At 42.6% G+C, this 26,118-nt stretch overlaps 1 protein-coding gene across 2 annotated transcripts in view; it reads left to right on the top strand.

The window, feature by feature from the left end:
* unc5db (unc-5 netrin receptor Db) overlaps positions 1 to 26,118 on the top strand; it is a 179,101-nt gene that overhangs the window by 95,732 nt on the left and 57,251 nt on the right. For both annotated transcript variants that reach the window (XM_062384865.1, XM_062384864.1), the window contains exons 3-6: positions 3,900 to 4,043; positions 6,023 to 6,126; positions 16,756 to 16,936; positions 17,727 to 17,894. In XM_062384865.1, coding sequence (XP_062240849.1) covers positions 3,900 to 4,043; positions 6,023 to 6,126; positions 16,756 to 16,936; positions 17,727 to 17,894 — 597 coding nt within the window. The remainder of the gene's footprint in view (positions 1 to 3,899; positions 4,044 to 6,022; positions 6,127 to 16,755; positions 16,937 to 17,726; positions 17,895 to 26,118) is intronic.

Below are 26,118 nucleotides of genomic sequence, written 5' to 3'. Positions count from 1 at the left end.
GGAAATACATTTATTTAAATAAATAAGGGTTGAGTCCATAAAACATTCAATACAATTGTAATATAACGTCTACCGCTGCTTCAAACGTTAAAAAAAACACCTTCAGTTTTCATAAAACTCAAAGGGTGTTGGGTTTGTCCCGTCTGGGCTTATACAAGGAACATGGCGGTTCAATAGAAAGGACCCCACCTGCTGAAAATGTATAGTATTTCAATATAAAAGGCCCATTCTATGTTAAATAAAACAACAATTTGTATAATTTTAGATGAAACACACTTGTGAAAACATCGCCATGATCATTTTATATAAAATGTATTTTAATAGATCCCTTTGACCGAAATCTTACACACTGGACCTTTGAGGGATGCACTGAATAATTTTAGCGGCCAACCACACAGTAATGCACCAATCAATGGACAGTACTGATATGGATTCACTGATGTTCCTAAAAAGCCAAGATGCAACAGAGAGTTAAAGGTTTAGTGCGGGCCCTTAGACAGTAATGACGTTAACACAGATATTTAAATAGAATATCTGTCGTTTAAATGAGGGCAGGTCCTCTCAAGCGAGGGTAGCAAAGTCATATTCTGCACTAGCAGAGCAGTATTTTGGGTTTCCCAGTGCATTGGACAGATATTGCCATTTTCTGAAAAGTCTAATATTGATCTATAGGTGCGGCCTATTCCCATTTGACCTTTATTGGGTAGTTAAGATAAGAGAACCAGAGAAAATATGTGCAGAGAGAGAGACAGAGAAAGATGATATGAGAGGAAAGTTTTCTCCTGAACTCGGACCCTTGAAGCTAAAACCTTATAACATGAACATTATGATTTTGATTGTAAAGTTCACACCTAAAGGAAAAGCAAATATCTCATGTGCTGAGATTACCCACAAAGTCAATGCAAAGACAAGATGTAATAGACGCAAAGACGAAATTCTCGTCATTAAGCTTCACTCGCTTGAGAGGAAATATTTGAACTTGAGTTGAAAAGTCGCATGATGCAATGTCACAAAAGCCCCAGGCCGGTCGTAGAGAAGGGATTCTCCGAGCTGTGTGCATTTCCGGATGTTCTTTTGGACACACAAAATGATGCAGGCTTCTCCGGTGAATCCACAGCAGTTACAGCGCAGTTTGTATTGACTTCAGCCAGTAGTCCTCCTATCCTCTTTGCTTCAGGAAAACAGGCAGATAGACGTATGGTGTTTACTCACATGTAGATCGCGATATACAAATTCCCTTCCTGTTTGGTGTGAACACAGCTTGAGGCCTTGTTTTCTTCCCATCCATAATAAGAGACACTTCGTCAAAGCTCCAACAGCAACACTCGTTTTTACCTCAGTGGACTGCTATTGTACCAGTCTTTCTCTGGGTGAATCTGCCATTTTGGATGAATTTATCTATTTAAGTGACTCAGGAAACTGTGAGGAGTGAGGAGAGGATCGGGGAGGAGAGCAGATCAAGTGCTCTACTCTAATGAGCCCTGTCAACAGTATTCTGCGTATAAACAAATAGGGCTGACAGATGACACAGTGGCACCACTTGTCTCAGTCTCTCCGGCAAACCACCTGTCACCGCCGGTTTGGACTCCGAGAAATGTGTTGCACTGTTGGAAAAGCTTACAAGTGCCTTTTTCTTCCTCTCACTATCTCCCCCATCAGTCGGTCTGTCGTCTCTCCTCTTCCTCTCTAAACCACAGCATCACACTTTTTGAGGGCATCATGGAAAGTCATTAGTCATTATTTTCTCTGCTGTCTCTTTTCCTGCACAAACTGCCACTTGCCAGCTCTCTGCTGCCGCTCGAAAAATTATGAATTATGCTCATGTCTCGCTCTCTACAGGGCCTGTGACTAGGACACTCCAACCATAGAGCTGCAGCTTTGTTTACCACTCCTCTTAAATGTGGCCTTGTTTTGTCAGGCCTGTCAATCACGATTTGAACAATCCGGGTCACCGAATACATTGCCATTCACCATGTTGACATAACCCCCCAAATTTATATCATTGAATATTTTGTATCTACCGTGTTGGGCGTGACAAATAGAAATATGGCCCGCTTTCCTGTTGTTGTCATTCATACACAGAACAGTGGAGACCGCCCGCCACGAAATGTTCTCCATTTCTTAATTTTACCACGAACAGCAGCACGGCTCCATTGCCATAGCCCAGCTGCCATTCACACAGTTTAATTGGTATTCATTTAGAAGTCTGCCCAGCGCTTCGCAAGCTGTGCAGCCACAGTGTGAGGCTGTTTGACTTTAGTAAGAGCATGTCTGATTTAAGAGTTATTAACCAGAGACACTGGAGGCACAGAAGCCACAACAATCTGGGGTGAAGGATGTTGTGAGGGAGGTGTGTGGGTATTGGTCTTTTTTGCAGTAGCAAGCCCATTGCACATCCTTTGGTTTTAATCCAGCTGTGGGTATATGGCTGGCGGGCTGCAGAAGGCTCTGTGCAGCAGTGACAAAACACATGTGACAGGCCCTAAGCCGATGACTCAGATTAAATATGGGTTCTGTATACTCATCTGAGGCCATATGACAGGGTGACGAAAACATCCAACTGGGAGCTTGTGGCGTGTTGCCTAAGAGGATTTTTGAAATAGTGCAGTTCCCTTCTTCTTTAATGCATTCAGTATAATAAGAGCGTTTTGCCTTTGCTGATGCCTTCTGTGTTACATAATACGCAATATTGTCCTGGTATCGCTTGCATGGCGAGCCTGCATATGCTGTTTGAAGCGGTTAAGTGTAGTCCAAATTATTAATGCTAATTCTGCTTCAGCTGATTTAGCTTTCCTCTTGTTAGCTGCACTAAGCGCTCAAAACATACAGTAGAGGCCCCCGGGGACTGTGTTTCTGTGTTTCCTTAGCCATGCTCTCAGAACTCTGCCTAGAGGGGGAGAATGCACTGATTTAGGAAGTGTGTCAGCCTTTCCTAAGATCTTACGCATAACTAATCCTGTAAAACGCATTGATCACCGAACCGAGCCTGTAGATGTATTGAAGTATTGATTAAGGACTCTTTAAGGACCATTACTTAGAATGCAGGGCTCTCTAGTTAGCGTATTCCCTCCTATTGTGCTCCATGTACCCTAGGACAGAAAGCCAATGCCTGGTTGTAAATCTGACTAGACTCAGCTGACTGGTGCTAGCACAATTAAAAAGCCATTCTATCCCTAGAGTCTTATACTGGATTTTAGCCCTGAATCAAGTCCTAGGTTTATGGTGGTCTGGCCATCACTTTGGTCCAGAAGTGTCTAGACAAGCATTAAATTGCTGGAAGTGACATCTCGTGCAGACATTCATGGTCATGAAGCTTGTTGACTTTTGTTCCTAGCTGTGTCACTAACATTTATGTCATCTAGATTACCATGACATTTATAACAGACAGCCTTGGAGGTTGGATTCTAATATGTTAGTGCTTCAAGGAGGATCCTCTTACAAAAATACTTCAACAGTTATTTAGACAAGTGATTCCCACAAGTTCATACCTACTGACTTTGGTGAGGAGTTTTCCTCTTGCACCTTCATGAGGGTTGACATTCGTGGCTTTCATGAAAATGTCTTGGCAGCTAATGAATAATTTCATAATATTCCATGAAAATTGGTTCAGACATTCATCAGGAAGAATAACTCGATACTAGTGTAATACAAATATATCTGAGTTGTGTTCAAAAACTTTTGCAAGGCTTTGCTTTATTTTTGGCTATGCTATATTTCTTCCATTACTCATTGATAGCTGCTAATGCATTGGCTCTGCTCAGATTTTCTTTCTGCAGTAGGAATTGTGGATGGGAGGCACACTCAGAAAAAGAAAAAGAGAAATGTATTAACCATTTACATTTTTTAACATATTTGTTTGCATAAATTAGCTAAGTGTCTTTTGTTTTCTGTTGTCCCAGGGCTGAAGGTGCGCGAGGTGATGATCAACGTGTCCCGTCAGCAGGTTGAAGATTTCCATGGCCCCGAGGACTACTGGTGCCTGTGTGTGGCCTGGAGCCACCTCGGCACCTCCAAGAGCCGCAAGGCTACTGCCCGCATTGCCTGTGAGTATGGAAAAACCTTTAGGAATAGGAATGTAGCATCTAATGTATACCATTGGGTTTGTTGCTGCTTTCCATAATTACGGCTGAGCAAGAGATGGTGTGATGACTAAGTGAAAAGTGACTGTAGAGTGTGTGTCTGTTATTTAGATTGGGACAGGGTAATGTATTTATCTTTGGTCTTAATTTCTGTATTACTCTTAAGTCGTAGCCCCTAATGTTTGCTATCACTATATAGCAAACAATTTCAATTGAAAGTCTTGTTTTGCTTTCATTATAATGACTTCTTTTCTGCTATTGACATTAGCATTTGACCAGGTAGCCCCGGCCTGTCCCGTCATAATAACACTTTGCAACAGTGACCCCATTCAGACCTGTTATTATCATCTGCCCTGAGTGATCCAATCACAAGTGGTCAGCACTAAGGACAGGTCTGGGACGCATGTGGCCATATTCGTTTCACTTAATGAACACCAATGCACCCTGGGCCATTTATCAAGCACCGACTTCTTAGCTGACGTCCTCTGACTCCAGTGTATTTCTGTACTTCTAAGTGTCCATACATCGATTTGTTGCCTGCGCCACAATAGTATCAATGACCTAAACAAAATGGTTGATACTTGATTCTCTTAAATCGGTCAAGTCTTTCTTCATAGCTGATTGGTCTGTATTTATATAGCACTTTTCTAGTCTTGTGAACACAGTATAGTTTTTTTCCATTCACCCAATTAAACACATCTATACACTGCATCTAGGTGCAGAACTTTTTCTATGGGACGGAATGTGGAAGACTGGGACCGGACCGTCGACCTTCTAGTTAGAGAATGACCTGCTCTACCCCCTGAGCCAGAGCCGCTTCCCAGCTGTGCATAGTCATTCAATCAATTCCGGGTGTGAACAAACTTGTGTGAGTCCCTGTAGTGTCCAGTGTGCTGCCACTTTAGCATGAGAGGATGAAGGAGGTGTCTTTAGGCCAACCTCTTGTCTTGATGGTTGAAGCAGAAGTAATGTGAGGTTATATCACGGCTCACCAAAACTGTCCCTGTGTTGATACTGCAGCTCTTCCCAGATTGGAGCTCAAATACAACCGTGTCTTTCATTAAGTCTGGAGCATGCTGTGGTAGCACAGCGGGCTGATATAATCCCATCAGAAGCAACGTCAGACTTATTAGTAGTGAAATAATCAATTCCTCCACTCAAATTCTGTCCAATCAAGTTTGGGCCCAATGAGATATTCACAGCCGCTGTGATCCGGCAGCTAAAAGCCACAGTTGCTGCAGTTTTTGCTTGATTTTGATATGGCCTTGAAGAGAAAAGCAAAGAGAAACCACTTTTGAACATCAACCCGGGAAGGATGTTAGTTCTTGTCCTTGAAAGAAAGGAGGAATGTCAGATGTCAGATCTTTATCTGGTGGGATTTGCATATCATTGCGTTTGTACTTACTTGCACTTATCTACCTGCCAGCTGAGCACAGTTTTTGAGGCACAATTATAGAGTTCCCTCTCGGTTTTTATATCCCTTATGTGGCGGGATTCTCTCACGATCCATGGCTACATGAGGCACATTCATAACCTCAGTTAGAATTTCAAAGGCACATATCCGCTTTCCCAAAAGGCTGACATTTTAAAGGTTTTCAGTTAATAGTAAGCTATCAAAATCAAATCTATCAAAGCTATCAAAATCTGTTTAAAAAATGGGCTGGAGAGAATCTGTCACTATCTTATGCACATGAGTGAGAAGGAGGTTCAGAGCAATCCTCGCTGACTTCATCCATCCTGTGTAACCTCCAATCCACCTTGTCAGCAGATTAACCAGGCACAGGGGCATTGGATCCTCTCTTTCCTATACGGGCTGCAGCAGGTTTGAAGGTCACAGCGTGCAGAGCTGGGGCCACGCTGGAGTGTTAGCTGCTGAAGAGGATTGCAGCCAGCCTGACCGTAACACTTGACACCTGACAGCTGCCTCTTATCTCCCCTAACAGACCTGAGGAAAAACTTCGAGCAGGACCCCCAGGGGAAGGAGGTGCCAATCAATGGGATGATCGTGCTGCACTGCCGCCCTCCGGAGGGAGTGCCTATGGCGGAGGTAAGGCCGGCTGCTCCTAGCTTCCCCTCTCCTCATGTACCCGCCGAGCAAAAAAAAATCTGCATCAGGCCGTCCATCTTTATTCTGCTGGAGTAACTCTCTGCCACTCAGTCAATTCTACCTCCGGCTCGACTTTCTCTGACCTTTTGGAGATTGATATAGTTGTGTTACATTCCAGCTAAAAAGTCCACCTAAGCATTTAGAAGTGAAGGTATTGGTTCGAAAGTGCGGTAGCTGTCCAGGATGAAGGGATTCACATCATAAATTTTTATCAAATCATCCCCAAAACGCTGAATAATGTATCAATAAAAGATAGAGATCACACAGTCAGAGATTGTCTTTCCAATTTCAATTTATAGCTCCATTAGCCTTGCGAGTCTCGGGAGGACACATTGTGAGAAACATCTGGCTCAAAGTGGGTCAGGCCACTAAGCGAACGGTCCAGTTACAGTTTTGGAGGCTGATTTAAGGGAGTGGATATGGATTGGTCCATCAGCAGCTCCTACTGTGCGTTGGCAAAGACATAAAAGTCATGAGAGTAAATCGCATCATTGCGTCGTTGCAATATGGACATAACAGATGTGTGTTGCATCAGGGTGTGTAAAATATCCATGGTGGATACCTGATACCTCTTAGTGGTCGGGAATCACAGCTGCACATCACACTAGAATCCCTGTGGTTCCCCCCAGAGTCTTTTGCTGGTGTGAATCACACAATATACGGAATTATGTTTACATTTGATTTTTCATCTCTCTGCCTTCAATACAGTCACAAATACAGTTCACCTTTTGTAGTATCTGGATATACTGAACATATCAAGACCAAATATTACTTTTTTTGTCTGCCGGAGAAATACAGGGTATCTAAGGCAGACATTTCTATGTATTATTATTTATTTACTATATAAAATTACATGAGGATTTACTCTCTGTATGCTTATCCCAAATCCTCTGCATACGAATGTACGTCCATCCAACCCATTCATGTGAACGTGAACTATCAAGACAGCCGGGAATTTCTTTACATTTGGCAAAAACATTAACTGATTAGATTTTGGTGGTCAAAGGTCAAGGTCACTGTAGCATTTGTTTTGCCTTTTGAATGTACTAACTTCGGGAGGCCTTTAAGGAATCATTTTGAATTTAGCAAAACAAAATTTTCTTAGACTTAAGGATGTACTTATTTCATTTTTGGAAACCCAAAGTCAAAAGTCAAGGTCACGTGTGAAATGGGATATCTCAGGAACACCTCTCGGGAATTCTTTCAAATGTGGCATTCATGTTCACTTGGTCTCACAGGACTCAAAGATTATCTGTTTCTATTTCAGTGATCAAATGTGAATCTGGAAAAATTATATGGAGAAGGAAACTGCACTGGTTGGCAGAGGCATCAAACTGCAGTTTGGTATTTCTAGTTTCTGTGTAATAATTTATTTGGAACCTCACTGTAGGCTAGAGTCTCTGCTATGAGCGTGACAACCAGCAATTAACCTGTGACAGCTGTCCACAAAGCTGATTGAACGTATGTCCAGAAAACCAATATGGTGCTTACATATTTAGCATTACTATGCTCAGTGGTAACTGAAACGCTGTCGCCCTGGGAGACTGAGAACAGATGTCTCTCCCAGTCACCTGTAGGACAGACTTCAGGGGAAACAATAGCCTTCAAATGTCTCAGTGACATTCACTTTCTTCTACACAAGGAGATGGTCTGGCTCCCTATTTGGTCCAGTGATTATCAGCCTGAACGATGGCTGTGTAATTGATGCGTGCAGGGAACAGATTTAGACTGAGGTCAACCTCCTGCCCTGCACTGTATAAATGATTCAGCAACGAAATGGAGGAGTGATGTCATTCCGGCACCGCTGAATCCACAGTGGGATACAAATAGTTGAATCTGAGCGGTACAGACCGAATCACAATCTCCCGTCTAGTCCTTTGTCAACACAAATGAGCCCAGCAGCGAGCGATGGGAGTGAATAATGCAGAGCGCACAGGGCAGATATCTTCAGTCCAGCCGATTTCAGCTCACCTTGTCCATGAAATATTGAAGTGGCGCCCAGGAGTGCAGCGGTGTGAGGTTTCAGGAGAGTGCAGCAGCAGGGCGGATGCTTCTGAAGCAAACACAGCGCAGGCCCCACACCAGGTGAGTCTGCGGTTTGGGGTGCAGTGTAAACAGTGTGCTTCTGAAAGGCAGGTTTAGGAATCACCTTTGTCAGCAGGGATGTCAGGTTCTGAGCTAATGAGTCCCCCGCTACTCACAGTGAAATCATTGTGTGTAATGTGGCAACGACAGTTTGACTCTGGAGCGGAGCCGGAGTTGAGAAGTGCCACAGCAGTCTTTTTTTCTGATGACGATATTTTTTTTCGCAATATATTGTTAACTCTTCCCGACAAAAATTGACATGTCAACATGTTTTTCTAGTTTCTATTTCAATTCCAGTTCTTTTAAGGTCAGATACAACCAAATGATCACATTGAGTTCACAATGGGTTTAGATGGAGATCAAAAGTCACCTTTGAGTACGCAATTTATGACAAACAAGTTTTTTTCTCTGTTTCCGTCCGTCCGTTCCATTTTTATTTCTTATTATAATTAACATTATTATTTACTAAATAACGATACGTGAGGTTTTGGTCTGTTGCCTGCTCTGTAATCCTCTGCATTCACAGTGTTAGACATTAAATTTCAGAAAGCTGACTAGCATTCCAATTTCTTTAATCATCTTGATCTTTGTTTTAATGACCACAACTACACCCACAACATATTTGCATGTTAAGATACACCAGCACTAGATGTACAATGATCAGGGGTAAGCATACCAAAGTCTCCTGTTGGCTGCTTGGTATTCTCTTGGTGTGCTTTAGTTTGCTTGTAGGTTTCGCAGAACCTGAGTGCCCATTGTCATGAACAAACCCACTTCCACAGAGGCATACTGCAAAAGAGCTGCTTATCGATTGAAAATACTGTCTGAACATGCAGTGGGCATTTGGCACTCATACAATTGAGAGGAATTAAAGCCGCAGCAATTAAATGAAATCATTACATGTCTGAAAAAAAGTACATGAAGTGGCTGTTTCCTGTTATATTTTCCTCTTAATGCCAAACTCCGATGTGCGTCATCCACACCAACCACCCGCTGTCGACTCTGCTGCTGTTTATAAATGCAGCACTTAATTCATTTGTTAACACACAGTACTTGTAGAATAACACAAACCTCACATGACAGTACAGAGTGTGCAGTAAATTCCCACTGGAAGCCACATGAGCATGACTGACAGGTTTGTACTATGAGAATTGTATGTTCTATTTTTTTTAGATCACAAAGAGAGAGACAGGAAAAGCTTTTTAACTCCTCTGAGAGGCCGTGTCTGCTGGAGGACTGTCATCCCCACACCTCTCTGCAGTGTCTTCAGGTCACCGCTTCCCAAATCACTTCTGCACCAAATGTGCCACAATAGTTGCACAAACTAAAAAAGATGTAGCGGAAAATGGCTTGAGAGCCTGAAGTGATACAGAGTTGTACTAAAAAAAAAAAAAACTTTGAGGAAAAGCAAAATTAAATAGAAAGCTTTTTGGTCAAGATCCCAGTTGAGCACTGATGTCATCACTGATGTCATCACTCTGTAGTCCAGTCTTTCAGTGAAATTAAGCATTTTGTATTGATATGTGGCCACAACAACATCAACGTGGCTCTGAGTGATGTATTTCTATAAACGATGGATCAAATAACGTGTGTGAAAAATAAAGAGATCACATTTGGCACAAACCCTCCTCTCTACGGGGCTTTTTTAGTGTTTTCTAGCTCATCACCGTGCTTTTACAGCCCACAGACTCTGCTCTGAATAGCTCAGCCACAACAGGCGCTCAGTTACATCACACCAAGTGAATGCTAATGTGGCTCCGTGTCTACTGCATATGTAAATAGGCAATTGTTTGCCATCATGTTTGCCATATTAACTTTTTATTAGGTCAGTGCCCCCAAGATGCCAAAATATAAAATTAATGCAGCTTCAAATACATTATCATGGATGAGTGTACTTAATAGTGATTTATAAAAACACACAAACTGGTACATTTGCTGCTACAATAAAAAACAAACCTCTGTGTCGATCAATGACGCATTTTTGCGTGGTTCTTTTTTTTCCAGTTTCAGAGCTTTTCCATGTTGAAACAAAGTCCCAGTGTGCACATCTGAAGGAGCGTGATGAAAAAGGAATAACACTGATGCTCATTATGAAACAAAGCAGAGAGCTTTTTGTTATGTTGTTCAACCACAATTGAAAAGTTTAAGGTAATTACAGTACTTTACCATCGTTTTCTAACTCTTGATACTAAATTCCCCTTGAACTTAAATTTGAATGCATTTCCCATTTGAGAAAAATCGCTCTCTCTTTCTCAAAAGTGAAGACATGATCCTCACCACACGAGGCAGCAGGTCATTGTGCGTGGAGGTGTTATCTGACGTGTGGGTGGATACATAAACACACAACACAAAAAAGAAATGAGAATACAACTTTGATGAAGCTGTTTATAAGCAAAAATTGAATATAATGCATTCGTTTTCATTTTGTATTTTGCTCTATGTCACAGTGTAAAAATGCAATGTGCAATCAGAAGCTTTAAAGAAGACTCATGACAGTAAATAGCTAAGTCTAACTCCCAATGCTTGTGCCCAGACGTGTACCCTTGGCAGAGCCCTACGCTATAACCTGACGCCCATTTCCCCAAAGATGTAACTACATGTCGAGGCGATGTAGACCTCAAGAGCTGTGATTGGTCTGCTTGGTAGCATCGCCTTCCCGTCCGTAATTGCAGAGTGACGCACACACACCTTTGCACAACTATGAATGCTCTGCCCCCATGCAGAGGCTACGAAACAGAGAGAGGGAGATAGATGGAGAGGGAGAGAGAGAGAGAGAGAGAGCTTGCTGTTTCTGGGTATGGTCACTTTGAGTAGTTGACTAACACACTTCTTTTTTTACTATCTTTTTGATGACTCACAAAGGTTCGGGTGTGAGTGAGCATTAAGAAACCCTTGCATCACTGTAGTGGTGATGTGAATCTAGCAATAACAATTTCCCCATCAATGATTCAATTTTTGTCTTGAAGAGTCTCAATGTATCACATCCTCATTTTTCTATATTACTGCAAATGGCATTTTTTTCATGAATTTGTATAATTTGTCAAATAAATCTGAAGTCAACTTTTATTTAGAAAGTGCTCTCAAAACGTTCCAGTCTGTTACTACAGCAGTGTTTGTGTTATTTTGATGCTCACCACATTGATGTGACATTTATATGCATTAGGTTTAGGAGTGTGTGCTGTACCTAAGCCTTCAAAGGCAGTTCTCTGATAACAGCCTTTACTGTGGAGAGGTGGCCCTGCCTGAACGTAGCAGAAAACCTGATTCAGTTATGAAATTAAGTCCCAACTTGGCCTGTAAACCTCAACTTACAACCTCTGTGTGCAGTTTAATACCACCGCCCTTGGTAAGCACGTATTGATTGTGTGGAATCTGTAATTTAATTCAATAATTCACTAACGCTTAATTGACTGCTGCTGGAAAGTACCACAATTATCTATATCACAGTTATACAGACAATGAAACCATGAATGGCTATCGTCTCCTAGCATTTCAAAAACATTTGTTTTTTGTCAGGCTTTACAGCTCAGACATTTAAAGACGTCAAAAAAACATGGACACAGGTTTCTGAGCTTCATCTGTGCTTATTTATTGCAAATGTGCATATTCTTGACAGTGTTTTGCTATATAAATAGAAAAAACACACATACCTTCACACATGGTTTGCTAAGAGCAGGGGCTGTAATGGATCTGTGGTTAGTAGAACGTAAGAGCGGCTTATTTGTAATTCCTTTTCGGTGATCCAAAACCAATCCTCAATTTTTACTTCACAGATATCATGGGGTGTGAATGCAGAGGAGATCTTTTGACTCAGGGAGAAAGGAGTCCATGAGAACCCTGTATAATGAGTTTCTTTTGAGAGGTTGCTCTGAGAGAAAGTGTGAAATGAACAGCCGAACTGGAAGCCAATTTCAACTTCCCTGAATGAGAGCCTTTAATCCAAGATGAATCCCCTTGATCTACAGTAGCTCAGGTAGACAGCCCAGGCTGCGGCTCAAAGGGGAATCAACTAAATGCTTCTGCACAGTTATACAAGCTGTTCGCCGCTGAGCTTCCCAAAGACACCGCGATGCTGCTCCCAAACAAGTCGGCATTTAACTATATGTCCCACCCCCCGCCTTCCCTTCACTTGTTTCAACTTTCCGATGCCACTGCCGAGCACCTTTGTTATTTTCCTCATAGTTCAGAGAAAGTCTCCCAGAGAGCAGCTGATGAGCTTCATTATCAAGCCAAGCAATTACATCCAACCCCAGCCCCGGCCGTAGCTGGGAGCTCCCTCTATTTATTTCGTTAAGATAAGACAGATCGGGGTGGAATAGCAATGCAGTGCCACATAGCTCGGAGGGGAGGAGAGGTGGCATTTGGGAAGCAACGGGGGAGGCGGCCGGGCGACACAGGCCAACTCTGTGTTCTCCTCGGATCTTTTCTGATTAACCTCTGGAGTGGGCGAGCACGGTCGAGGTGCAGATAGCTCCCAACAGATGGACCTGCTGCTGTCGGGCTTGCTGTTCGTATGAACACACCGAGTCATGCTGAGTACAAAGAGTCGGTGGGTATCAGTGTGTGTGTGTGTGGGTGTGTGTGTGTGTGTGTGTACGCGATGAGCAGGCCATGTGCTGATGATTGGTTGTGGGGAGAATCCATGAAGTGGATTAGCTCCGTGATCTGAGGTGTCGCTCCCGATAAGCCGCTCAGCCGGTCCCCCCGGCGTCCCCGGGCCCTCGAGCTCCACCTGACAGGGACCCTTAATCCACGTAATTGCGCTGATGAGATACTCAGCAATTAAAGGAGGGAAAAAAGTTCTGCTGCCCACGCCGCCGTCACAGCTGAGAGTCGCCCAAAGGGGGAGGAGATCATGCCTCATTGCGACACCTAAGCATGACTCAGCAGACAGATTTCTCCGTATTGCGCTAGAGCCCCCCCCCCCCCCCCCCCCCCCCATTTGTACTGCGTCACCTTGACATCAAATGACCATTAGACCTCTGAGTGGGGCGATGAGGCGCACTCTCACTTGGAAAAATGTGTCAGCTGGGAAGGTCTTCATCAGCTCTCTCCTCATAAGTCTTGATGATGGCTGCAGTGTCTCCGGTTACACCGCTCCTCTGTCCTCTAATTGCCCCTCGACCGACACATTTCTCAGCATCTAATCATCAGCAAATGTCATCTGAATGAGCTGTGTGCGTGCGTGTGTGTGGATTCAGGTGGATGAGAGTACCTGGCCGCCGTGTAGGGCTGGAGGAGGTGACCTTCAGGGGCAGTGCAGGTAATGAAATCACAGGGAGGAAGCCCCGATGCGAGGCCCGGCCTGGAAACCCCTCCGTCAAGGCTGACACTGATGACCGCGTCCTAATTGAAACAAATGTGCCAATTAGGCAAATCATCTCTCACATCCTCTGCCACACACTTGCCGGGGTAATTTGTATTTGTCCCTTCATCTTTCTCTCTCTCTCTCTCTCTCTCTTCCCCTCCGCTCTGTGAATCTTTTCATAATCACCAGCGGGCTGTTAGTGGCAGACAGACAGTTAATGTGCAGCCCGGACCCCAAACACTGCGAAGGGGCCGGCTCGTGTCACATGTTAATTGCCTCATTCAAGTCACAAATTTCCCAGGATAAGTATGAAATAAATACATAAAGACTTGGGGGACGGGGTGGAGGGTTGCAGTGCCGCCACTTGTGTCACCCATTCAGTGACGGACGACTTTAATCATGAGAAATTAGATCCTGTACCTCAGTCCTCCGTCTGGTTTTTCTTATCTATCAGAGATGCTGAGGCATCCGATGAAACCCACATGAGAGGATATCTTTTAATTGTTGAAAAGAATCTGGGAGCCTTTGAAATCGGCCTCTAAGTTTCCGTCCAGGCAAACAGAGGAAAATGCAGCCTTGCATTTATATACTGGTAACTGCACTCCTCCTGTCTGAAAAAGAAAAAAAAAAATCCCTCTTCTGTTACGAGTAGTTCAATTGACTCGGCTGGTGTGGATAAAATAGTGAATGCCGGAAATGATTACTGTGTTAAGATGTTCATTATCATTTTTATTTGTGTCAATATATACCTGCAATCCATCATCCCTTCGGTCGGCGTGTCATTTCTATTTACCCAGCGTTTGCATGCCCAAGGCACTTCCTATTTGCATCCGGCCTGAGCGTTGTTTATTATAAAGAGTGCCTGTGTGCTTCCTATAAATCCAACAGCTCGGCCCATTCTGCCACACCACGAATGTAATTTGCAAACGCACTGATGCAGCTCTCTTACCAGAGTAGACGCACCAAAGCGTCACTAAGTTTGTAATTCATAATTAGTTTTCCTCTCTGTTGCTGGTAATTGGTTATGGTGCATCTTGTGACTGCTTAAAGGCTTCAGTGTCAGTGTTCGTGCCGCCTGGCTGTGGCGGACAAGGTACAGTTGACCAACATTTATGCGGGTCACTGGGCGGGTGCAGGACACAACAGTTTAATGTGAAACGAATCCAAATATAACATCTGTATCGTCTGAGAACATGAGATCACGTTCGAATGTGTCTTTACCTGTTTTTATAGGACCCACTTTCAGTTGCATTATACTCCAGGATCTCTGTCCCAGAGAGAGGTCTCTGTTTGTATTGTCTAAATGCAAATAGAGAAAGATTTGCACATTTTCAAATTTCCCTTAAAGGAATGCAGGCTATTGCTAATGTTGGAAGAAGATGTGTGAAGACTTTGCAAACGCTGCATAATTCCAACCTTCAATGACCACGCACATCCTGAGGCACGTTGTGATCATCGATTGGTGGTTCCAGAAAGTATCAAAACCTTCATTGATTGTTTGGGTTTTAGCCGTTAGATCAGGAGCTGTAAGGAGGCGGTACTTTCTGGATCTCCTTAAAATGTTGAAGAAATGTTGAAGACTGAAAATATAAAAACCATAACAAAATATCAATATTTTCATATAATTACATGACTCAAATATTATTTTCAAATTGAATGGACTGCCTTCATCTTGGCAAAATGGCAGAGGTGGAGCTTGGTCAGAGAAAAGAACAGCCACAAGCCGTAATAACATAATATCATTAGCGTCTCACCGCAATTGCTTTTAAATGGGGATTTATCTTCCCTGGACAATAAGTAGCTCAGCCAGCTAAGTTGGCTAACGTAGTGCTTAAGACAAATGGATTTATTTGATAGTGCTAAACATACTATGCATACAGGAGCATGCACAACTTAATAGACGTGTGGTGATTGTGATACATTTTCCAGTGGTTATTAAAAAACACAGCATATAATAACGTCTGATGAAAAGCAGTTAGCTGTTGAGTGCATGCGTTGCATTACCAAAGAGGTTTGAATATGTATTTACAAATGTATTTAAAAAGCTATACACAACCCATTATAAATACTTAGGCCTGCTTTATGAGTACAACATAGTCTAGCTGCCATTAAGTCCAACAGAACTAGAGAATAAAAGCAACTCGGACTGAGAGTACGGGGGTTAGAGCGGCTGAGGCAGGGAAACGGAGATCATGCAGGTGATCCTAATGAGCTGGGGCACGCACACATAACGAGGCTTTCCACAAACAGACTAGAGATCAGACTCAGTTAGACAAAGAGTGAATACCTCAGGGTATAATGATGTGGTGGAGTGGCCGAGCCGGTCATTAAATACTGGAGACGGTGAGAGTTGATTTGAAGAATGCCGGGACAAGGCATGGTGTCCACAGTCCTCACAGGCAGTTTCCATAGTAATCAATACAGCTTTCTACGCAGAACACACAATGGCTCATTTTTTACTGTTTTTACACACTCATAAACAAAGCATGAAGTAATAATTTTTATTCTTTTCATCCATCCATCCACCCATCCATCTGTACCACTTATCTTTGACGGTCACGGGGGGGGGGGGGGGGGGGGGGGGGGCAATCCAAGATAATATTTAGTAGAGAGGCAGGATGCACCCTGGACAGGAAACAAGTGTGTCACAGAGAGAACATATAGAGACAAACAACATTCACTCTCACATTAACACCTACAGTCAAGTAAGAGACTCCAGGTAACCCAACTGCTTTGGACTGTGGGAGAAAGGAGGTTCCCCTGGAGAGAAGCCACACAGTCACGGGGGGGGGGGGAACCAGCGAACTCCACACAGAAAGATCTCATTCCAACAGGGGAACTTCCTGTAACCACTACGCCACTCTGCTGCCTGGCACTGATGTAATACTTCAAATCTATTTCCCACCATTTTGACACAGTGCGTTTGTTTAGCTCTGAGCAACTGGCAAACTGCTGCCGACCTACAGCTGAGTTCATCCTGTGTAAACTCACATGGAGCCCAGAAGCAGCTCCTCTGTTAAAACCACTGCTCACACAAACCCCTCCCGTGGAGACTCGCTGTGAGATGGATGCTCTCACAGCCTGAAGTTGTGATCACTTTTTATTTGAAGGATTAACACTTGGCTTAAGTGCGTTCCTTTCAAATACAAACACAATCTTTTTCTTTCTGTCCCCAGGTCGAATGGCTAAAAAACGAGGAGCAGGTGAGCTCCCTGACTGATGACAATATCGACACCCGAGCCGACCACAACCTCATCATCAACGAGGCGCGCCTGTCCGACTCGGGCAACTACACCTGTCTGGCCAGCAACATAGTGGCAAAGCGACGCAGTGCCACGGCCACCGTGATAGTCTTCGGTACGCCGCCTCTCCCAGCTGCTGTTGTGCTGCGTTACATCACACCACAGTGTCGTGACACAATGTTTACATGGCCACTCACATCAGGTTGTTTGTTTCCCCCACCTCAACACAAGTGATTAAAAGACCCATCTCCGTGTTTCCAATGAAGAGAGATGTTCCCTTTGTCTTTTCAATGAATGTATTATTCAACGACTCAATTTACTGCCTCTCATTTAAAATCAATGTGTACTTTATGAAAGGAAATAAGCCACTGTGTCTTAATCTCATTTAAAAGGAGTGTAGCTTATTAAGTATTTATTTGCCAGAGGCCTTCCAGCCACGCCGGTTAGCACCCGCTTTGATTGCGCGGCCGGAGCATCAGGATTCCACTCACGTAACACAGAGGGATCATAGAATAAACTGCTTCAGTCAGAGCGCTAAGTGGTCGACTCCAACCTGTCCACCACTATGAGTCAGTGTCGCCTTCAGAAATGGCAATTCAGTGTAATGGCTGTTTTCTTCGCTTTCTCACAGTTCCACGCCTTTATCTTAATCCAAGAGCAAGGAACACTGAACAGGCAATTAGGAGAGAGGGAGCTGTATATCCACCACAACGACTGTGCTGAGCTCAATCTGCTCTGGCCGTTATGCATTGTTACCTTGCAGCGCCTCGCGGCCTGCATAATCATTAATAGCTGCAGCTCTTGTTAAAGTATTTAAAGCAGACTTGTGAACAAATAACCTGTTGTCGTGCACTCACTCTGCCTCCACTTCTTCTTCCTCTATAACTTTGCCGAACTCTCTCCAGTGAACGGCGGCTGGTCCCTGTGGACGGAGTGGTCGGCGTGCAATGTGCCATGTGGGCGCGGCGTCCAGAAGCGATCTCGAACCTGCACTAACCCAGCGCCCCTGAACGGCGGCGCTTTCTGCGAGGGCATGTCGGTACAGAAGATCAGCTGCAACGCTCTATGTCCAAGTCAGTCCCTCTTGAATTGCTCTATAGAATGAGAAGAACTTAATGTGTGTAGATTTGTTTCTTTTCTCTAGATGAGAGGTTATAATACTTGGCTATGAATGATTGAGGTGATTTGTCAAAAAAGGTTAATATCCTGCAAGAAATGATCACATTTAAACCGGTGTTAGTGGATCACAAGCTTTTATCTGTTTACTTTTCGAGATTATATCTCTCACTTCTCTTTCCTTTTGACGCACATCAGTGCAAGGTCTTTATAAGGCACCTTGTAGTGTCACAGTGTGTTGCCCATATTAATAAACCTGGTGTTTATCTGTTGAGGATATCCAGGTTGACTTAAACGAGCTTACATTTCTGCCTCGATAGCTTTACGTTCAACCAATAATGGGACAGATCCAGAGTTCCCTGACAACATCCCTGCAGCAGCGGGCTGTTCGGGTTGTAGAGAGAAGTGCTCCCTGGAAGAAAAGACAAAGCGTAAAAAAAGAGGGGATTTATGATGTAAAATAAAGTGAGTGGAGGAAGCAGCAGCGGTGAGAGGGCATACGACTCGGTGCACTCTGCAGTTCAGGGGGAAGAGCGTGAGCTGAGGTGCTTCTCGAAGCAATGAGCGTGATTTGGCTGGTTCACAGAGAAGCAAGAGGTTATCTAGCAGTACAAATCAGGCCCGTCAACATAAAGACAGATCTGCAGACCATAGCTGTATTTCTACGACCATTTCTTAAGACAGGGCTGTTACTTGGTCCAGAATAGTCCTATTGGTCCTCAGCTTTGAGCGTAATACAGATGTGCTGGGGTTCCTAATGTTGCTGATTTAGTTTTTTTTTTTTTCTCACTTGATTAAGAAGGTCTTTGAGATTTTATTTAGCAATGTTATTCAAAAAATCAACCAACACATACTTAGTTGACTGGTTTGATATGGTGACATGACTCAGGAGGTTAAGAGTCTAGTCTAATGATATATAGGCTACAAGCTGAAATGGTCCATAGTCTCTGTGGGAGTTATAATGTAGAGCTAGTCATCCACTTAGGTTGGTGGTTTTGTCCCATTCCATGTGTCCCTTGTCCTCCAGCAAAATACTGGGCCCCAAATTGCTCCTGATGGCTGTGGTTGCAGAGTATGAGTGTGATGTGAGAGAAGGTCCGACACATAGATGCACTGTATGAATGAATGTGTGTCCCAGAGCCACTTTGGTTCAGTTAAAAAATGTATAAAGCAGGATCCATGCCAAAAAAATGACCATATGTAAATGACAACAGACTATTAACAGGAAGTCTCCTGGTGACGACCTCACAAAGTCCAACTAAACAAAGAAAGAATTGAGCCACACCAGACATTTCCTGTGACGCTGTTGGAAACATTTAACACTCAAGACTGTGAGTCACCACCATGGTTCGCTTACATTGTTCTACAGCAATTAGACACAATTATACGCAATCAGTTATGAATTTGCTTTGCCAATCCAATTGTTTGGACACATGATTGTCGGCTGGAATACGCCTGAGAAGCTCACCTTATTTACAACTTTTCTCTCTAACAGTTTGCAGGAATGTTCGATGTCAATGTTTCTTTACGTTGTGTTTTTGAGGCTGTAAGGGACGACTTGCTTGCTTGGCTGGGTATATCGATGTTTAACTCACCTAACTATATTATTTCTGCCTGAAAACCCAAATATCAAATATGTGACGGAGCCGAACCAGCAGAACAAGATCAGATATGTTTAATTTCTCCTGCCTGATGGATGATAAATCGCTCCTGTCTGCACAGAAATAAAACCACTTTCCGCTTTGTGCATCTGCATATCAATTGTAGGAGAGATGAGCAGATTAGAGCATTCAAACCAATGAATAGCTTCCTAAAGAATCGTTTTTTCTCATGAATATTTTCAAAAGAGACATCGTACGAGATAGAAATAAACTTTGGTTTCGCTTGTAACCTTTCCTCTGTAGCGCTCTTCCAGATAGACAGAGCTGAATCACTGTTTGGTCCTCAGAAATTCAATCCAATGAAGTTGTGAGGTGACACGGGGTGAGCCAGGAGCTTTTATTTTTTTATTATTATTTAAATTTTTGTCCTAAAAGTAAATTTTCCAAGCCCTCAGAAAGCATCGAGCACACATTATTGTGTCAAGGATTACGCTTTTAATGAATCAAATTTCCACTTCTATTTCCCTTTAATCCAATCATTATTCACACAATGAAAGCATGTTTTAGAAATTGGACTTGAATGTCTTATTTTTAAAAGTGATCAGAGTCTTTGCTGCAGCTCATCAGAACTGTGGTGTGGTTCATCCTGTTTGTTTAAATTATCCTTGAGATGTGTCTGGAGCCTGATTGCAATCCACCTGTGGCAAAATGAATTGATGAGATCCTCACCTGTGTACATAGAACGTCCCACAATTCCCCCTGCAGGACAGAGATGTCATTAAGTCTGAGGAAGTGTGGACCTCAGTGATAAATCGGTGTTGAGGCACAGATGAGGTCAAGAGGGATAGAGCCGTTTGGATATGGCAGATGAAAACCTGTGTAGAGTTTACCAAACAGCATTTAAAGGAGTGAAAAATAGATTCTCAGCTCCGAGGAGACAAACACTGCGTCTGACAAACAGCAGGCTCTGCTCTCCACCTGCCTGATACTTCCTCTACTGTGACACATGTCCTTAAGTGGGCCGGCCACAGAGCCAGAACCCCTGAGGGGAGACCTAAAGAAGATGGTTCACAGACTATTTCATCCAATCTGATCAAGCTTGAGAGGATCTGCCAGGAATATGGCTAAAATGCAGCTGTGCAAAGCTTCTAGACTTTAACAAGAAGCAGTGGCAGCTCTGGGATTTTTCTTAATTGGGGGCCATAGGGGGGCCACAGTTTACAAATAGGGGACAATTCTATGTCCAACGTCATGATTCATTAAAGAGCGCATTTAAGCCATTCATTATTTATTCAGTAATTAGTTATCTGTTTAGCTTTGAGCAAAGCCACATGTAATTTAATATATTTAGAAAATAGTGCCTTGTTTGAGCAAATTGTTTACTCTAAAAAAGTCATAATTATTGTAAGTGTGTGTGGGTGGGTGGGATCGGTAACCAATCAGATTTCTGCTGGCACCAGTGCCCCCGGCCCTTAATCCACTGAATAAGACTCGTCTGTCATTCGATCATTTGTCTTCGTTAACCAACGTAAGCATATTCACTGCCTGTGAAGTCCACTGTTCTGTGTTGAAAGTGACGCAGTTTAAAATAAGTTCAAATGCAGTGTTTCATCAGCCTGATCAGCCGATGGTGTGAGAAAACTAATGATGTGTTGGCTTGAAAGGTGCCAGACTAGCAGGTGAAAAAAGAACAGGGTGAAAGGTTCACAAAAGTCAGAGAAGAATAGAATACAGTGGAAATCTCAATTCTTTAGGAGGTAACAGGACAATTAGTGTCTGTCTTATACGAGGTCCCATACACACTGTCCTTTTCTATCTATTATCTTCTTTTCTCAATGTCGTCCAATGAACCTGCCATGTTCCAATTTGTTTTCTGAGGGGGTCAGCCTGCTATGGGGCAGATGTGGACAGAGAGTCAGGGTTAGTTTATTGGCAACATGGAGGCACAGCAGGGTAGGATGATGAAGAGATGTGAGAGAAGTAGATGTACAGAAGTCAGTAGGGACTTTGGAATAATGCTTAATGCTTATCATTTTTAATTTGTATTATTATAAGTTATTATATTCTTCTCAACTGCAACTAAATTATACTTTAACAAAATAAATCTTTATCACAAGATTCCACATTCTTTATTTTTATTGTTCTGCTGCAGACAACACAATCAAATTGCGATGGCTCTTGCTGAGAGTTGAGGGCAAACACACAGTATACAGGTTTCTATTCCTGTGTCATTGAAAACATTTGGTCCACCCACACATGTACAAAAGAAAAGAATGCCAGCAGCAATAGCCATTACTCCATAAAGATATCATTTCATATAATATAGTAATTTTAGCAAATTCAAACTTTTCTTCTGTGAATACTAAAGTGAGTCTTTATCCAGACATTATGATGACAAGGCATCAAATTTCTACACTCTGCAGACAGTGATAGGCAGACTCGTATTCATTATATACACTACACACACCTGGCTAATCACCAATTATTTTGAAGGGATATGTTCAGGTTTGTAATTGTTTTCCATTCTGGTACCTGACTTTTTTTGTGGAATATATGGATAAGCCATGTAGGCTAGTACATTCAATTTTCATAGTACCGTTGAGGCAGTTTGTACACAATAAATCATCTTAATCACATTATATGATGTCAATCAAACTGAGACTTTAATGTCAGTAACAAATGCAGATGTTAGAGACAACACATTTACTGAAGGATTTGTTTTGTTGATCATGTTCCAATCAGCTGCACATTCGATCAATCTATCTGAAAGTTTGTGTTTAAATCACTCACTCATTTACTCCTTCCTACTCACTGTGTACGGTGTTTCATATAGTGAGCTATGTAGCGAGTTCATCTGCAATATAAAAACACTTTAAGTCACTAATTGGGTCAATCCTGGCATGTCATTGTAATTGAATTAAAACAACGTTTGTAAGCACATATTACACGGAGCGTTTGTAAATTAAAAATATTTACTTACAACCTTCTCTTCTTTTCCGTCGAGGCAATTCTGTTTTTATCATATGATACAATAATTTGTTCTCAATGCGCTGTAGAATACCATGAGTATTATTATGTTGGCCATCATGTTGTCATTAATGTTAAGTGTGTTAGTGTGTTAGTATGTCAGTAGCACTGTGGAGCAGTGTTTTGATGATAACATCCCTGATGTCTTTCTGTCACACATGCCTGTGCAATAAGGCTCATGCATGAACACAATGTGCAACATTGCAATCCACTTTGCTGCCAACACTTTTATTCTAGTGATCTCCTGTTGGTGGCGGTAATGTGCCAAAGAAATGCAGAAATGTTCCAAAGCAGTGAGTGAAGAAGAAGACACGCCAACCCTGGACTGCATTAGGAAAGTCCAAAGCTGTGTCCGAAATCACCCACCCACTATTCTCTACTTGGCTATATAGTGACTACTATCTAATGCACTATAAAATGAGCTCATCTGGAAAAGAAAACGCTTTCGGACTCTACTAAGAATGTTGTCATAGGATCATGAAGAACAACAACGTCAGAGATTGTAAAATCCCATAGTAAATTAGTAATGTTTATTCTACACGTGGTATTAATACTTTAATGTAAAAAACACATGCCGCAATTTGTGCTCTGAAGTGCTGCTCTTCTCATAATCACATTTGTACGACAGTTCGTGCTCTTCCTGCTGCCCCTTGTTCCGCTTGTCTCTCTGACGCAAGCACAATGCATGATGGTAAATGTTGGTCGGTTAGAGACCATCGTTTGTACAATACTTTTCCCGATGCATTGTGGGAAAGATTAAGTGCACTATATAGGGTATGAAAATATTCACAAAACTATACTTAACTGACCTCCACCCCTACACTCCGCTCAGAAGGCAGCAGTCCTCAAGCTCAGGGTTGCTCTCCATTCCCAGCACCAAACTGCGAACTCTTGGAGAGAGAGCCTTCCGTGTTGTAGCCCCCACCCTCTGGAACTCTCCCTGCTGAAATGCGCAACGCTCAATCTCTGGACATATTAAAAAAACTCCTCAAGCACCATCTCTTCACTAAGACCTTGAGCCTCAGTTAATGCTCCACCCTGCTGTTTTTTGTGCTAATTACTTTTTCCCTTTTCTCACACCCATATGTAAAGCGTCCTTGTGTCCCGTGAAAGCAGTAAATATAAATGCACGATTTTATTTCTATTATTAAAGATTTGAACACCACTACAACAACAACTTTTATAATTATGTGGATGTCCTCAGATGTATCTCCAAGGTTATGCCACTTTAAATGTTGCTGCCACAAAGAATTGTGGGACAGCGTTCTCCTTTAGCATTGATGCTCCTTTCCTTACCATTTAGAGGAGTGGTGTCAAGCTCAATCACAAGGAGGGCCAAAATTCAAAACTGAATCAGCAGGGTCTACATTTATTATACATGCTAAAAAGGATATTGGATAAAGTGCAAAAAATCTTCTTTTATTTACATGTCCCAGATGCAGATGTTTGGCATCTGTGGTTGAGGGGTAGAGTGGTCGTCGTTTAACCTGAAGGTTGGCAGTTCAATCGCCAGTTTGTTCCATCTGCATGACAAAGTGTCCTTGGGCAAGATGCTGAACCCTGATTTGCCTCTCATAGAATAACAAAGTGCTGCTAATAGATGCACTGTATGAATGTGTGTGTGAATGGATGAATGTAGAACTGTACTGTAGAGCGCTTTGAGTGGTCATCGAGATTAGAAAAGCGCTATATAAATACAAAACCATTTACCATTTACCATCTTTTCTTGGCTGTCAGTTCATTAAAGTGTGGGGTTAGGTACTGTGCTGTGGAAACCTGGTGTTATTGTTCACCGTGGCTTGCTCATTGGAGCCTGTGCACTCCGCCTGGTTCTCACTCTGCGAGTGGAGAGGAGCGCTTGGTTTCTCTGTGTGAGTCTAGTCAGGAATTATGCACTGTGGCACGGCCTATAAAGAATAGTGAAAAAAAGTGTGTCTCCTATTTACCCAAAAAACACACATTTGGTCACCAATAATCAATTCTTTAAAATACTGCACAAGCTACATAATTTTACATAAATAATTCAGCATTCTTTTATACCTAAAACTCAGTGCTGATCTTCATTGTAAGTTGTTTTCTTATGTTTCTTATGTTACAAACAAACTTTTAAAGGTTCAGTGTGTAGAATTTAGTGAGCTCTAGTGGTGAAGTTGCATGCTGCAGCTGAATACCTCTCAACTCACCCTCCCATTCCAAACATGACAGAAAACTTGACGTATCCTTCAGTTGTCCTAATATTGTTTGTCCAGTTTTCACCACTGTAAGAAACATGGCGGCCTCTGTAGAGAGGACCCGCTCCAAATTCAAATATAAAGTATTTAAATATAAAGGGCATTTTCTAGGATAAAGAAAATAAAAATTTGTACAATTTTGATAAAAACACACTATAGTGAAAACATCTCTAGGATTATTTATACCAATTTCTGCCTATAGATCCCTTTCAGCTAAACCTTACACACTGGCCCCTTTAAACCGAACAATTTTCAAAAGCATAAACACAACATAGTGTAAAAATGTCATCTTTTAACAATGGAGGCACAGAAATGGAAGGTGGCTGAAGGTGTAATTTCAACAAATACTGATGAGCTCATTGATCAATAACAGGAACTCAGCTTTTACTTTTTAAAGGTGCAGTGACATCTGACTTATAAAAATGACTTTCTGCCAAAACAAATGTTTAAGTCCAGACGCCAACTAATGTGCGCCATCTAAGTTTTCCACCACCAACTTGCCAATTAAAGCTGTCCACCTTCAATGGTCGGGGCAGGCGGCAGGATGTGTCTGCAGCGAGGGACCTCACAGGAAAAAAATAATAATTACGTGCAAAAGAGGAGGAATAGGAATTTCCTGCTTGAGCAGAGATATGCAGACCTGTTGCCACCACCGTAGCCTGGAGGCCTCACAGAGGGACTGAAGATATATGCAGCAGACGGAGGAGCGGGTTTGTTAGTTGGAGGAAGGAGATGCAGACAAGGGTGAAGCGTAGGCTGTGGTGACCCAGCTGTCTGAGCCTCTGACTGACAAGGCTGTCCAGCTCTGACAAGCCAGCCCAGAGCATTGCCTTAATGATGGTGTGAGTGTAAAAGAGGGCTTGGAGGATAGATGAGGTCAGAGCCCCCCCCATCAAAAAGCAGATTGGCACTTAACAAGAAATGGCAAAGAGGGAAGAGAACAGTCCCAGAAGTGAAACTTGTCTTCTTCAGACTATAGTTCTGGGAGAGAACAGGTGATTAAAACTAAGTCATTACACACTGGGTACCGTGCAGACCCACTGGGTATCTCTGACAAAGACATATATACCTAATCATCGCCTCAGGGGTTTCAGTCTGTTTTTAGTAACTCTTGATCAAAAACTACAAGGCCCCAGAGTTTTAGGAGATTACCTTTTTTTTTAACCTGAAACTTGGCATATGTGGCCTCTTTTTAATGTATCCCTTTAGGTCTTTTAATGGGCCAGTAACAATGCATACTAGAACCAGTAGAGCTGCAGTGCAACAGCTAGCGTTGGCTTCATTTTATTAATAATATATAAATAAGTTGAGGTTTTATGCTG

This window comes from Platichthys flesus, chromosome 3, assembly GCF_949316205.1.
Source record: "Platichthys flesus chromosome 3, fPlaFle2.1, whole genome shotgun sequence".
NCBI lineage: Eukaryota > Metazoa > Chordata > Actinopteri > Pleuronectiformes > Pleuronectidae > Platichthys > Platichthys flesus.
Note: the sequence above shows the minus strand (reverse complement) of the source record. Positions and strands in the feature narration are given on the sequence as shown.